A 13,928-nucleotide genomic window follows, 5' to 3' on the forward strand; every position below is an offset into this window, starting at 1 on the left:
CCCATAGCAAGTTCCATGTGTGTTTTTCTCCCTCATAGTCAGCGTGTAGCTTCTTACCAGGCTAGTTAGCTAAACAAACCAAAAAAACCCACTGAGCTTCCTGTCTGTGACGGAAGCTGTCATCAGCAGAAAACCGAAAAGGCACCAACGTGGGGGGCTGGAAAATGACCAATCATAATAGGGCCGAGGTCAGCCTTGGTCTCCGCACCCAAAGTATCAAAAGTCCTTGCTTCGAGCGAGCAGAGCTCCACCGCGAGCGAGCACAGGGGAGAGAGAGAACGAGAGCAGGAGCGAGCTAGCGCGCGCAAAGCAGCTGCACAGTGTTGTTGTGTGTGTCGCTGCTGTTTTTTACTCGCTCACACCTGCCTCTGCTTCACTCTGTTGCTGAATATGTGCGCGAAGATCAAACAAGTGCGCGCGGCAGTTGAAATCTGCGCGCGTGACACGAAATAATTTACACGAGAGAGAGATTTGCGCGCGTGAAGATGTGTTATCCGCTCGCGCGACATATGACACAAATATAACGCCATAGATAAAACTTTTAGGAGAAAAAAGTCACAGATTTACACCAGAAAGTCAGGTAACATGGAATAAGCAACAAAGTGTGTGCAACAGTGTTGGGGTAACAGTAATATAGCCTACGTTTTAGCAATACCTAAGTAATATAATGTGTTACCAACAAGATTTGGTACACACTGTCCCATTCTTCTGCATTCCGGAAGCCGAAGTTGCTTGCGTGCGTGCTGGCGTATTTTTCTCTGTCAGAGTTTCTGTCACACAGTGACATTTTATTCAGTTTTAAGCCACAATTTTATGACATACTTTTCAGAATTGTGACGTTTTACCTTAGTGTTTTTTTTTTTATCCGGTGTAAGGTTTTTAGTCATTAGATGCTTGGTTTTTTAACTACACGTCCTGACTGCCGAAGCCGGTTTGTTTTCAGCATAGTGCTAACCTAGCAGCAGTGGACCTGCCGGGTATTGAGACGACCTACAGACGGCACACTGAAGCCTTATCACCGCAGCGGGTCCACTAGTTGGACCCGTGTCGGTAAGTTTTAATACTTTGTGTCTTGTGTGAATTTCCCTGGCTATCGGCGCTTTGCTGACAACCCTTTGGACTCATTGTTAGTGCTTGTGACCTCTGCCTGTGGCTCCTACCACTGCTGAAGTTGCTGCAAATTTTATGTGACACTCCTGCAGACATTTTACCCTCATCTTGTGATTTTATTGTAGACAATTTCCTTGTCCTAATCCTTGATACAATAGCACCACTGAAACTGAAAAAGATTTCCACTAATCCAACACCTCCCTGGAGAAACCAAAACATCAAGGAATTAAAAAGAAAATGTTGTACAGCAGAAAGAAGATGGAGAAATAATAAATTAACTGTCAATTATCACATTTTCTGTGAGCACCTAACTATGTACAATAAAGCAATCAAACAGGCAAGACAAGCTCACTTTTCAGAATTAATAACCAACCACCAGAACAACCACAAGATCCTCTTCTCAACCATTGGCCATCTAATTAACCCTGTTTTTACAAAGCCTGGCAGTATGTCTACAAACTCAATGTGTGAAGAATTTGCAGTCCACTTCAGAAGTAAAGTAGACTCTATCAGATCAAATCTACCTCAGTCGCATTCTGTGAGTTTTAATATCCAAGAACCTTTGTTTGTACACGAGGAAACATGAAAGAAATTTGTCCTGGTTGGTGCTGAGATGCTTGCAAAGGTTGTTTCTCAATTAAAACCAACAACCTGTATTTTAGATCCAATCCCCACATTAGGGCTCCAACGATTAGTCGACTAATCAATGACTAATCGACTATTAAAATAATCGGTGACTATTTTAGTAGTCGACTAATCGGTTTGAGTCATTTCTCATAGAAAAGTACTANCGTTAGTGGCAGCCCTACCCCACATCCTTTTTTAAATCATTTTATAACTTTTTAAAAGAAGACTCTAACTGCCTCTCTCTCTGCACCGCCTTCATGTGTGTTCACGTGCTTTCGCTGGTGTCACACACGTGAGCGCAGTGTACAGAGAGGCAGTTACGCCGGATTTCCACTGGATGCGTGTCCGTTGCGGAACAGCAGCGCTGGTTATCCGCTGCGTGCTCCGCCGTCCGTCAATACCCACCGCCTGCGTTTGCTGTGCGGTGTGGTGCAGCTCCGCCGGAAGACATCTCGGTGCACTGCCATGATTAATAACTCCTCGTCCATGGTGTTCACGGGGTGAAATGACGTCTGAAAACCTCTGACCTGTTGACTTCAGGCCTGCCTCTGCCCATTATGTAGTTTTCAAGGTGTAGTGCAGGGAAATATGATCCGCCGTGAACACTGTATTTTATTTTGAAAATTAACCGGATGTTTTATTGTGTTTCTGTGCACGACTTCCTGCCCCGCACGATCTGCTCTGTGCTGAATTGCTGCGTTGTGCTCCGGTGTCCGGCAAATCCGGAGTGCCGGAGCTGAGACGGAGCCGGAACGCAGCACAGCCGCAGCCGGTGGAAACCCACACATTGACTAGAATTGAATCCTATCGGCTCCGCTGCCGTGCCGGAGCAGAGACGCAACCAACACGCATGTGGTGGAAATTGGCCTTTAGAGCCACAGGCTACAATGAGGCTAAAAACAGAATTTAAATTATGTTTTTCCAAACAACTTTTTATGTCAGGGCTTCAGGACACTTAGATCACTACGGAGGAGCAGTATGGAGATATTTTGTGGTTTCAATTATGTGTTTTTTGGACGTTTTAATCTGGGGCGCCGTCAGCCTGCATTAGGTGGAGTTGTGCTGCTACCCACTCTCCCCTGGGATCTCCGCAAGGGATGTGAGGACTCTAAAGCTTCACCTGAGCCTCCCTCGGCATATGGGTGAGTCGGTAAGACTGCTATGGTTAAACCACGTCACGAAACAATCTGGATGCTTCTGTACTTAATAACTACAGACCAATATCCAATTTACCATTTTTAAGCAAAATTTTAGAGAAACTCGTTTTTAACCAGTTAAATGATTTTATGAGCTCTCACAATATTTATGAAAAATATCAATCCAGTTTTCGGACTAATCACAGCACTGGTTAAAAGCATTCGATACAGTAGACCACTCAGTCCTTCTAGACAGACTCCGGAGTGTGATTGGCATCTCTTGTACTAGTATTTTTTGTAAATATTGATGAATGTTCATCAAAAAGCTACAAAACACACAGCTTTACATTGCCGTGTCTCCTGATGACCCAGGGCCAATAGATGTCCTTTTTAACTGTATCTTAGATATTAAATTATGGATGGCTAAGAATTTTCTACAGCTCAACCAGGACAAATCTGAAATTTTGGTCATTTAGTACTGAAGCCCAGAGAGAGAATCTCAATGAGAGATGGCATGCACTGGCACTGAACCCTTGTCAACAGGTGAAAAACCTGGGAGCAGGGTTCCTACACATTTAGAATTTCAAAATTCCATACTTTTCCAGACCCTAATTTCCAGACTCGGCATTCTTCTTTTTTTTTTTTTTTCCAGAGAATATGCAACATCTGAGTAAATATATCAGTGTATCATATTTCACATCATATTTAATTATTCTTAACAGGCGATTGTAGCCAAGTACCATAATGGCATGCAAATAAAAACTCAGGTAAGTTCAATGTCTGGGCTGAGGCAAAAAGGTTGGGACTCTGGGTGCAAGCGATGCAGTAACGAGTGCTTTTTCCTTTCATGTGACTCAGAATCGCCTTCTACCCCATGTTGGCAATGTCAAACGATTTCACACAAAGCTTGCATCTAGCTCTGTGTGTGAATTGGGAATCCTTGGCCAACCAGTATTTATATACGGTATTGTCAAGCCATCCATCCAAAAACTTGCATCTACCCATTGTGAACCACGTGAAACTCGTCTTCTTGTCGAAGGTGCAGTGTTGGAGTGAAACTTGATACCTGGAGGGCTGGAGGAGGGTCATGGGGCAGCGGACTGGACATACCACTTGTCAATCAGGTAAAAGGGGCGGTATGTTTTCTGAGACGTTTGCGCTCACACAGATTGTGCTTGGCCCGGCATAAAACACGATCCGGATTGATTAAATTATTTTTGGAAATATCTAATTTAATATTTTAGAAAACAGTATTTTAGAACAGTGGTAATAGTCTGGAAACATAAATATTTTTCCATACTTTATTGTTCATTTTCCATACTTTTTAATACCTGGAAATTGATCAAATTTATTTCCATACTTTTCCATACTTGCGTAGGAACCCTGTGGGAGTCATCTTTGATTCAAATCTAAGTTTTGAACTCCACCTTAGAAATGTCATCAAGACTGCATTTTCTCATTTAAAAAATACTGCCAGATGTCGACCGTTTCTCTCTCAAGCCAGTACCAGGGTATATGCAGGAATCCTGAGGTTAATTTCAATACCCTTTTAAGACTTTTTTAAGACCTTCCAAAAAAAAACCTTAAGACCTCATCGCCACTTCAAGCTGTCGTTAGCAGCAACACATCTTTCAAGGAATAAAGCTTGAAAGAATAAATTAAACCAAAGGCAGGTTTATTAAAATACACCTCAGGTCATAACAAGTAACACAGCTCTACAGCTCAACATCAGCTATTCAAGGCCAACTTGCTGAAAACAACAACCTTATGACTAGCCCCTTGCATGTGGGATTTAGGGCTGACCCAAAAAATTCGAAGCTTCGTTCGATGGCACGGGATTCGATTGTGAAATTTTTTTTCCAAATGTTAGGCCTTTTTTTCTCACGTTTTTTTGGGGGGGCCTTAGACTCACAAGTCAGTCTTTAGACGCTTTGCTTAACTAAAGACTGATGATCCTTCGGTGGCTCGCTGAACTCTTGTGCTCGTAAACATAGTCCAACTAGAAACACGTGTAGCGGTACAAAATCAAAGTTAGTGGATGTTTGTCGCGTTTGCGGCAACTCTCGCCAACTAAAAGAAACAAACATAATCTTTTACAAGGCCATGACTCATCTGTCCGGCCGGACTATATAGGGAATCGCCTTGTTGTTAACAAATACTTCCGGGTAGAAAACCAGCAGAGTTTAGCTATATCTATCTATCTATGTCACATTTTTCACGTCACTATATCACCGTTTAGACCAATCTGATGTTTGTAAAGTCTATAAACACAATGATTGAACAAAGATTACTATTACAATAACATGCAGGGCTCGACGGTGCGAGCGTTTCACTCGCATTTGCGACTAAAAATAGGTGTGTGCGAACTGTAAAAAATATTTAGGGGCACATGTGCGCATAAAAAAAATCAGCCGAAGCAGCCTATATTTATGTCAATAAAAAAATATGATAATCTAACCGCAAATGTTGGAGGAACTCCAGCCACCTTCCCTCTTCCCCGTGTGACACGGTTAAGAACCACACCGCCCGCGGAAGCGCCGTGAATAGCCTCAAAGCGCCGAGAAGTGAAGCCAGTTTCCTTTCAGCACCCATGTTAACCGATTGTGTCATCCACACCGGCCGTGCCACGCAGCTCTGCCGCCGGCCCTGCAGTGATCATTTCGGCGTCTGGTCTATTTTCTGCGCGAGCCGCGAGCTAATGTGTCAAGCTGGGTAGTTACCCATGATGGAAAAACAGCCCCAAATGTGACGGAGACAACAGCTGGGAGCAGAACACTTGTCAACCAGCGTGGAGAAATGCGTGTCTGATGTGAACGGAAGTGCTCTGGCTCGCGGGAGAATTACGGTGCGCTGCGCTTTGCAGGCAGGGCAGGCCCTGGCGTTATGGGCGGTTTTCCAAGCCACTGTCGGCACAGTGAATATAAGTCCCACTGTCGGCAGGGTGGAAATAAGTCAAAGTGTGGAGGAGACGGACCGGGAAAAGCGGCGGACCTCCGGGGAGGCCTGCTCCGTTCTCCCCGCAGTTAGGGACCGTTCGCCACGGTACCGCTGCTGGGCAGGTTGGAAATAAGTCCTGCAGAGTTTCAGAGGACCTGGAGAATGTTTTAGCATAGTAATAACATCAGCAAAACATTTTTGCAAATGCACCACCACTCTGAGACATCTGTGCACTTGCACAGCACAGCAGCCAGTATAGTGAGGAGAGCAGCGGTGAGGGGAGTGGGGGAAGGCTCCTATTTAGGGATGCACCGAATATATTCGGCCGCATATTGCAAAAAAAACACACACATTCGGTATTTGGTGGAATAAGTGAAAAGCAAGGCGTAGTGACGTGTTTTGATAACTCAATCAAACAGCGTGCGGTGACGGACAGAGTAAAATGTCGGCAGTGTGGCGATAAACAGTAACGGCGAATCCCGCCGGTTGTGGGTTGAACGGGGTCACAGACACGGACAGGAATACGTATTCCTGTCAAATATGGCGGCACATTATAACGGCTTACCGGCGAAGAAGTCCGGCTCCAGGTGAATAACTTGTTGTCATGACTGCCCAAAAGTACCTGAACAGCTGAGCCATGGCGGCACACAGTATGTGTCTATCAGAGGAGAAACTTTAGGGACTGTTCGTTACTTATGAAGGAACTTGTCAGGGGAGGAGGGTGGCTGGTTGATTTTTATTTCATTTATTTATTTTATTTTGATCCCCCCTAGGTTAATCACTTATTGATGCTGTTTTTGAAGTATGAATAAGTCAATAAGTAATTTATTCCATTGAAATATATCATTGATGTATTATAGAAAAGTGATTTATTTTTTTTATAAATGACAAAAGGCACATCTGCCTCAGAACCATGATACTTTCACTGGTATTGTACCATGGGTCCCAATTGAGGGATGTCTCTCACTCTCACTCTCACTGTGCTCTACGTCACTTCCTCTCTTTGGTTAGCTGGATAGTCCATTTGCATTTCCCACTGTAAGCAAACCGCAACAGGGTTCACTTGCGAGTGAGTCGAGACCCCCAGGTTTCAAGCAGACCAGGGTTTGATCGTTTGGTCCGCACCAGAGTTTGAATGAGCGTTCACACCACTCCAAACGAACCGAACTTTCCATGGAAGCGGACCAAATAGCGCCAGTGTGAATGCGTCCTTATTAGCTATGTTTCCATCCAAAAGTGATAAGAATCATTGGGAAATGCGCATTAAAAGATACGAATCCTGTGTGTTTCTATTAAATGTACGGACTTTGGTGAAAACTATGAACTCTTTTTTCCGCAGAACCGGAAACAAAACAAGTCTCGCATTCTTCTTCTTCTACGTTTTCTGGCGGTTGGCAACCAGCTTGTAAATGCATTACCGCCTTCCCGACCCGGAGTGTGGATATCACCATGGAGAGAGGTGCGTTATGTCAGACTTAATTCGAACATAACTGTTTCCATCCCCCGTTTTGCGAATCAACATTTTTTCAAATCAACCAACCCCGGCTAAAGCGAGCGTATTTTAGTTTGTGTGAATCAGCGGATTTTAATTCGAATTTTGGCGTTTCCATCATAATTTTCCGATGCGGTACTTCTAGATACACATCTAAACAGGCTGACATGGCTATTGTCTTCACCACAGAGGTCTTTAAATTTGGTTAATGCTGCAGCGTGTGTTGTTCAGCCGGATTACATGCCAATCACTGCTCCTCTTGTTAATGTTAGTCTCTGGGTGATGGCATAAGTAAGTATTCACAATATACTTTATGTTTGCCTTGCAAATGTAATTATTTAGACATTAATTTAAAACAAGCTTACAACCACTGTCCTTTTGTTAAGATTAATTAGTACAAGTTAACCTTAGCTCATCTGTAATGTAAACTGTCTGGGTGCCACACTGACTTCACAGTTGAGTTTCACCTCTTTTGTTCCGTCAACATCATGTTATGAACAAATATTAACATAATCGATTATTAACATTTGCCAATCAATGCCGAATCCACGTCCGCATAGCAATGCATCTAAGAATCTATTTTTCCCCCACCCCTTAAAATCGGTCCTTGGGCCAGAATTGGCCTGCAGGTTTCACTTTGGACATGCCCCCCCCCCCCTCTTCTGACATCCCTACTAGTCCTTAACAAGGGGCATCTCTGGTAACGTGTGAAAAGGACCATATGAAAGTACTATACAGGACATCTATCATGAGAGTGTACTCACCTCCAGCTCAAGGAAGAGTCTCCAGCTTTCTTCCCACTGGTGAACTCCGTCAAAAAGCTCTTTGTGGTCCTCATAATGCTGCTTCAGCCTCTGGATCTCAGCATCATGCAGACTCAGCAGCTCTTCGGTAAAAGCCTCTAAAATAATCACTTAAAGTCTTAGCACTTTTAAAACTCCAGGGCCCGTATTCACAAACAATCCTAAGACTAAAAGTAGCTCTTAGTGACGTCATTCTAAGAAAAATCTTAGAATTCCTCGAATTCTAAGATTTTTCTTAGAATTTTCCCTTGGCAAGATAAAAGTTATTCACAAAGCATCTTAGGCCTTAAGAGAGCTCCTAAGGTGAAAAATTGTTAAGAGGAGGGAGGAGGACTTTTAAGAAGCCTAAGATTGTCTTAAACAGAGAAGATGGCGCAAAGACAGAGAGGAAGGAGAGATATTCTCCGTATATTGAACGACAGTGATTTCATAAGACGCTACCGGCTTGATCGTGCAGGGAGAATGTTTGTGGTTAACCTCATCAGGGTTGAGCTTTCTTTTGCCACCCAGCGAAGTAACGCAATAACGCTCGCTTTGGATTGCAGCACGTACCAGCGCTTCTCACACTCATCGCTTGTGCGTAAAAGGAGAGGGAACAACGCATTGATTTGTTGGGCAATGTGCTCCCAAGTCTACCTCTTCCCTTGTGCCGTGATCCTGGGACCGAATTTCCCTCTCAAAACTCATTTTTTCTCTTCCATGAGCTGGGCCAACAGCAGGCACTGCTCTTCTGTCCAATTCGGCTTTCTCGTTCTTTTTTTTTCTCCATTTAGTTCGTTGTTTTGGTCATTCTGCCAAATCAAACCGCTTTTTACAAGGAGGCCAGCAATCACAGTAATTGCTGACAGCTGAGTCTGCGTCCACCATTAATATCAAATAGATTAAAGGTGCTGTATGTAAGAATGTGGCCAAAACTGTTACTGCACTGCACTCAAATTCAAAATACTGCCGCGAGTCGTGTCCGCCCCCCCTCCCCTACAGATTCGAGGTTGCTGGACAGCGGCACACTGGAGACTGATTTGTTTGCCCACGGGTGCCGCGTCCTTGATCTTCGGTTTTCCAGCGGACCGTTCNAAATTCAAAACATAAACATGATTTGCGGACTGTAAAAATGTTTTTTAAATGCGAATATTCTGGCTGTGCTATTGTTGTCGGTGAGATCAGTATGCTATAAGAACATTATTCCTTAGTCTCTGTGACATATTAGGATGATTTTACGACTATTTGCTTTAGATTTCTTACATATAGCTCCTTTAAGTAGTAAAATTACCAGCATGGCGAGTAAACATAACAATAAGCAAATCAATATAATAATTGGCATGTGAATGAGGTACGTTCAAACATTTTGAAGCTGTGTAACAATTAATTTAATTTTGCTGAGTTTCATCATCATGACAAAATTATTTTCACGATTATACATTTCTTAATAGCCTACAGTCTAAGTTCTACAGTATGATCGGTTGATTTCACTGTCCATTCATTACTAGGAGCGCATTTTTTTCTTTTCTTTTTGTAGCAACCAGTCACAGCTTTTAGAAGACTGCGTCATACCTAGCAACGGGGTCAACCACACCTCCTCACTAAGATAAATGTTTCTGTCCCCTCCTTGCTCAGAGTTGCTTTCAGAAACTTCCTGAATCACTCTTAAACTAAGATTCCTTGCTAGGAATTTTTAGGCTAAGTTAGGAGCTCTCTGAGAGGACTCTGAGAATCTTTGTGAATATGGGCCCAGGGGCCTTATTCACAAAGCTTCCTGGTGCTAAGATTGCTCCCAGTGACGAAATTCTAAGAAAATTCTTAGAATTGTGACGTTTTCTTAGAATTTCCCCTCAAAGTTAAGACTAGGTCCTTGTAAAGATAAATTATTCACAGAGAATCTTAGCCCTTAAAAGAGCTCCTAAGGTGAAAAACTGTTAAGTACAGCAGGGAGGACTTTAAAGATGTTTAAGAGTTTCTTAAGCAGAGGAGAAAATGGCAGAGACACAAAGGGGTACAAGAAATATTCTCCAAACAATGCATGGCAGTGAGTAAATGAAATGCCACAGATTAGATCGTGCAGGGATAATATGTGTGGTTGATCTCATTAGGAGTACATATACATTTCACACGCCATAACACCAGGAATAAAATTATCACTACTAAGATATCTGAAAAACTAGAAAATGCGACAGTGCAGCAGTGATGACCTGGGGCAGAGATCACACTAATAACAGTCAGCAGTTCATTTCATTTCCACTGGGCGTCCACACCTTGCAGGCTCACAAAAGGGCGTGTCTGTGACAACCAATCATATCTGTTAAAAGAGTGTCATACCTAACAAAAGGGGTCAACCATACCTCCTCACTAAGATAAACGTTTCTGTCCCTTCCTCGCTCAGAGATGCTCTGAAAACTTTCCTAAATCACTCCTAGGCTAAGACTCCTTACTAAAAAAAATTTAGGCTAAGTTAGCAGCTCTCTGAGAGTATTCTCAGAAGCTTTGTGAATACAGCCCCAGTACTGTTCTGATTAAGACAACTGAGAAGTTACACAAGCGAACCTACCACTGAAATACGGAGAAAATGCCTGCCGCTGGTCAGTGCTGAAGAAACACTTTTCCCAAAACACAGCAATCTCGGAGCGGAGGGCATCTGTGACATTGCGGACGTTTAGTAGTTTGAGCTCCTCCAGACGTTGAATTTCTGCTTGCAACTGAAGAAGAGAAACAAAGTGAGCAGGGCAAAAAAACAGTCACAGTACTGACAGTCAGACCATGAATAACAGGAGAAAAGAAAACTAATATTAGATGTACTAGGAAGTTACACTCAAATCTTCTCACCGCCTCCAGGTTCCTCTTTTTGGACATGACCATGTGTTCGTTGAAGGCGTCCCTCTCCTCCTGGGGCACCTGCAGTCTGTCCCACAACCGCTGGATCTTCTCTCTGTGAGCCTCACACATAGCTTCATTCTCTGCCTTACGTTCCTCAAGCTGCAACATCAACAAAAACAAAGGAGTATCAGTTACAAACTCGGCTGCTATGCATCAATTATGGGTTGGTCTGACACGTCCATTGTGAACAGTCCAACTAGGGTTGGGTACCGTTCATAATTGAACCGATACGGTACTGATACCTGGAATTCGGTACCGGTACCAAATGGTACCTTATTTCGGTACTTTTTAACCCTATGGGCCCTAGGCCTTTTTGGGGTATTTTTACTGCCTTTACTTTTAAGCTCATATCACAGTCATTATAAAGGCTACATACACATGCTATATCTTGTTTTTTTCAGGACAATCTGGGCTAACCAGATTTGCCATCATTTCATGTTCCTCTATGTGCCTGCCAGTATTTTTTCATTATTGCAAGAAATTCCATTGACTCATTCACAAGTCAAAAATGTGTTTTATCTGAAAGAAACAATCAATATTTACATCTAAGATAATAGAAAAATAGTCAACCAAGTGCATTGATGTCCTCCAAGATAATATTTGTTTTTCAGTTTCAGTTATATATTGGGGAGACATTTTGGGCATTGGTGGGGGGGCACGTGTCCCCCTCATTGTATATGGTGACTACGGCCCTGTCAGCATGCATTAGGCTGCAGTTGTCTGGGTGCGCAAAGGTGAAGTGGCTGGTCTTGTCATACAAAGTTTGATGGAGTGTCAACTGGACAATATGGAGATATTTGCATCTTGAAAGCCGGACTACAAATGTGGATAGACAGGGAGAAACACACGCAAGCCTAAGACGTGGCAAGATACGATATTCCTCACTATATGAAGTGACTGATAACAAGATCTGTATAATGGATTGTAAAGAAATTCGTCAAGTTTTTATTTTGTAGACAATTGATCTGTATTTAGAGCGTGATGGGATGACAGCACAATGATGTGTGTGGTCCTGCGCTTTCATGTGATATGCGTGGCATTTCTGTGCGAGCCTGCATTCGCGAGTAATCCATCCAAAAGTAATGTGTGTGCAAAGCTGTATGAAAGCTCTGTTATACATCATTTTATTGTAATTTTTCGCTGTGAAAACATTATGATGCACGGTCGCGGTGAAAATCCACAGAGAAGAACGGGTGTGAATTTGGACGCACTATGCGTCGTTCGGGCCCATAATCTAAACTTCTCAGTTTCAACATTTTATTGAGAACATTTAGGAACAGTGCTGCACGTTAACTTTTGTCTGCACATTGTTTTTGTGACCATTGTTGCTGAGTCTGAGGTGCGAGTCATGCGCTCTCGCTCCGCCTCCACCTCAGGTACCGAAATTTCGCACCGTTTCATTTTAAGTGAATCAGTACTTGGTAGTACAGACGTGAATCGGTACCAAGTACAAAAAGTACCGAGTTTTGGTACCCAACCCTAAGCCCAACTGGTTTAAAGCTTCACTAAATGCAGTATTATAAACAGCATCTTACCTGACAAACCAGCAGTTTGAGTGCCGCGATATTGTCTCTGGAAAGGCAAAAAGAGTCCTCATCCTCACAGATGACGTCATTCTCAAAGCTGGTCTCTGGGATGTAGTCCAGCTCCTCCATGTGCAAGGTGATCTGCCTTTTGAGGTCCATGAACTCAGCATACCGCCTCACCTGAAAACATGACAGCAGTGCACCATTTTGTTGAGTACACATTAGGTTGTTTATGACAGAAGTTGTTGTGAGGTGTTGTAGTGACCGTTGTAGTGACCTGCTATATTTATGCCAGATATGTATTTAAATATTTAAACTAGTGTTGTCACAGTACCAAAATTGGGACCCACAGTACGATACCAGTGAAAGTATCACAGTTCTGAGTAGTATCATGATACCACAGCAAGAATTAGGCAGATGTGCCTTTTGTCATTTAGAAAAAGATAAAAATTTCTATAATACATCAATGATATTTCAATGGAATAAATTACTTACTGACTTATTCATACTTCAAAAGCAGCATCAATAAGTGATTAACATAGGTGGGATCAAAATAAAATAAAGAAATAAAATAAAAATCAACTAGCCACCCTCCTCCCCTGACAAGTAAAGAACAGTCCCTTCAGTGCGGTGAGGTTTGTGGACCGTTACCTGCCACAAAAAGAAATGTGAACGGCTCGTTTCTCCTCTGACACGTCACATACCTATGTGCCGCCACGGCTCAGCTGTTTAGGTACTTCTGAGCAGTCATGACACCAACGAAGAGGAAATTATTGGACCTGGAGCCGGGCTTCTCGGTCGCCGGTAAAGCACTATCTTGCGGTGGCCATAGTGCTCTGCCGTATTCCTGTCTGTGACCCCTGTTCAACCCACAACCGGCAGGATTCACCTTTCGTTTCTGCTGCTGGTTGAAATCTGTACTCGCACAGTGTGCTCCTGAATTATTTCTTTTGCTCGCACGAAACTATTTTTAGTCGCAGCTGATGCGAGTAAAATGCTCGCACCAATCGTAGAGCTCTGTGGAAAACAAATCACTGTAGCATATATCAGGGCTCAACAATAAGGATTGCCCGATTGCCCGGGGCAAGTAAAACTCAAGGTCGGGCATGTAAACTAACAACTCACTTGCCCAATCGGGCAAGTTGCTAAAAATAGTAAAAGTTAATAACTAATTGATAAAATAAACGTATTTTAAAACGTGCTCCTTCTGCTCTGATGCAGCGGTCCCTCTGCCTGAAGTCACAGGCACAGCTGTGTAACAATGTCCTGCCCACAGTCCCCATTGATATTATTTTGCGCGACGGATGCTTCATATAATAACAGAACAATATACTATTTATGGTGTTATGTCATTGTGTCATTTCTGTCTCTACATGGTCACGCGTTAACAATTCTCCTCTGTTCTCTGTATCGCGCACGGCGGAGTTCC

General features: G+C 43.1%; 1 protein-coding gene across 4 annotated transcripts in view; it reads right to left on the reverse strand.

Annotated features, from left to right (window-relative positions):
• The window catches only part of prc1b (protein regulator of cytokinesis 1b), a 38,015-nt gene that overhangs the window by 17,031 nt on the left and 7,056 nt on the right, over window positions 1-13,928 (reverse strand). For all 4 annotated transcript variants that reach the window (XM_050041242.1, XM_050041259.1, XM_050041269.1 and 1 more), the window contains exons 5-8: window positions 12,509-12,679; window positions 10,923-11,072; window positions 10,648-10,795; window positions 8,067-8,203 (exon numbers count right to left, since the gene is read on the reverse strand). In XM_050041242.1, the coding sequence (XP_049897199.1) occupies window positions 8,067-8,203; window positions 10,648-10,795; window positions 10,923-11,072; window positions 12,509-12,679 (606 nt within the window). The remainder of the gene's footprint in view (window positions 1-8,066; window positions 8,204-10,647; window positions 10,796-10,922; window positions 11,073-12,508; window positions 12,680-13,928) is intronic.

Source organism: Epinephelus moara, chromosome 1 (assembly GCF_006386435.1).
Source record: "Epinephelus moara isolate mb chromosome 1, YSFRI_EMoa_1.0, whole genome shotgun sequence".
Lineage (NCBI taxonomy): Eukaryota > Metazoa > Chordata > Actinopteri > Perciformes > Serranidae > Epinephelus > Epinephelus moara.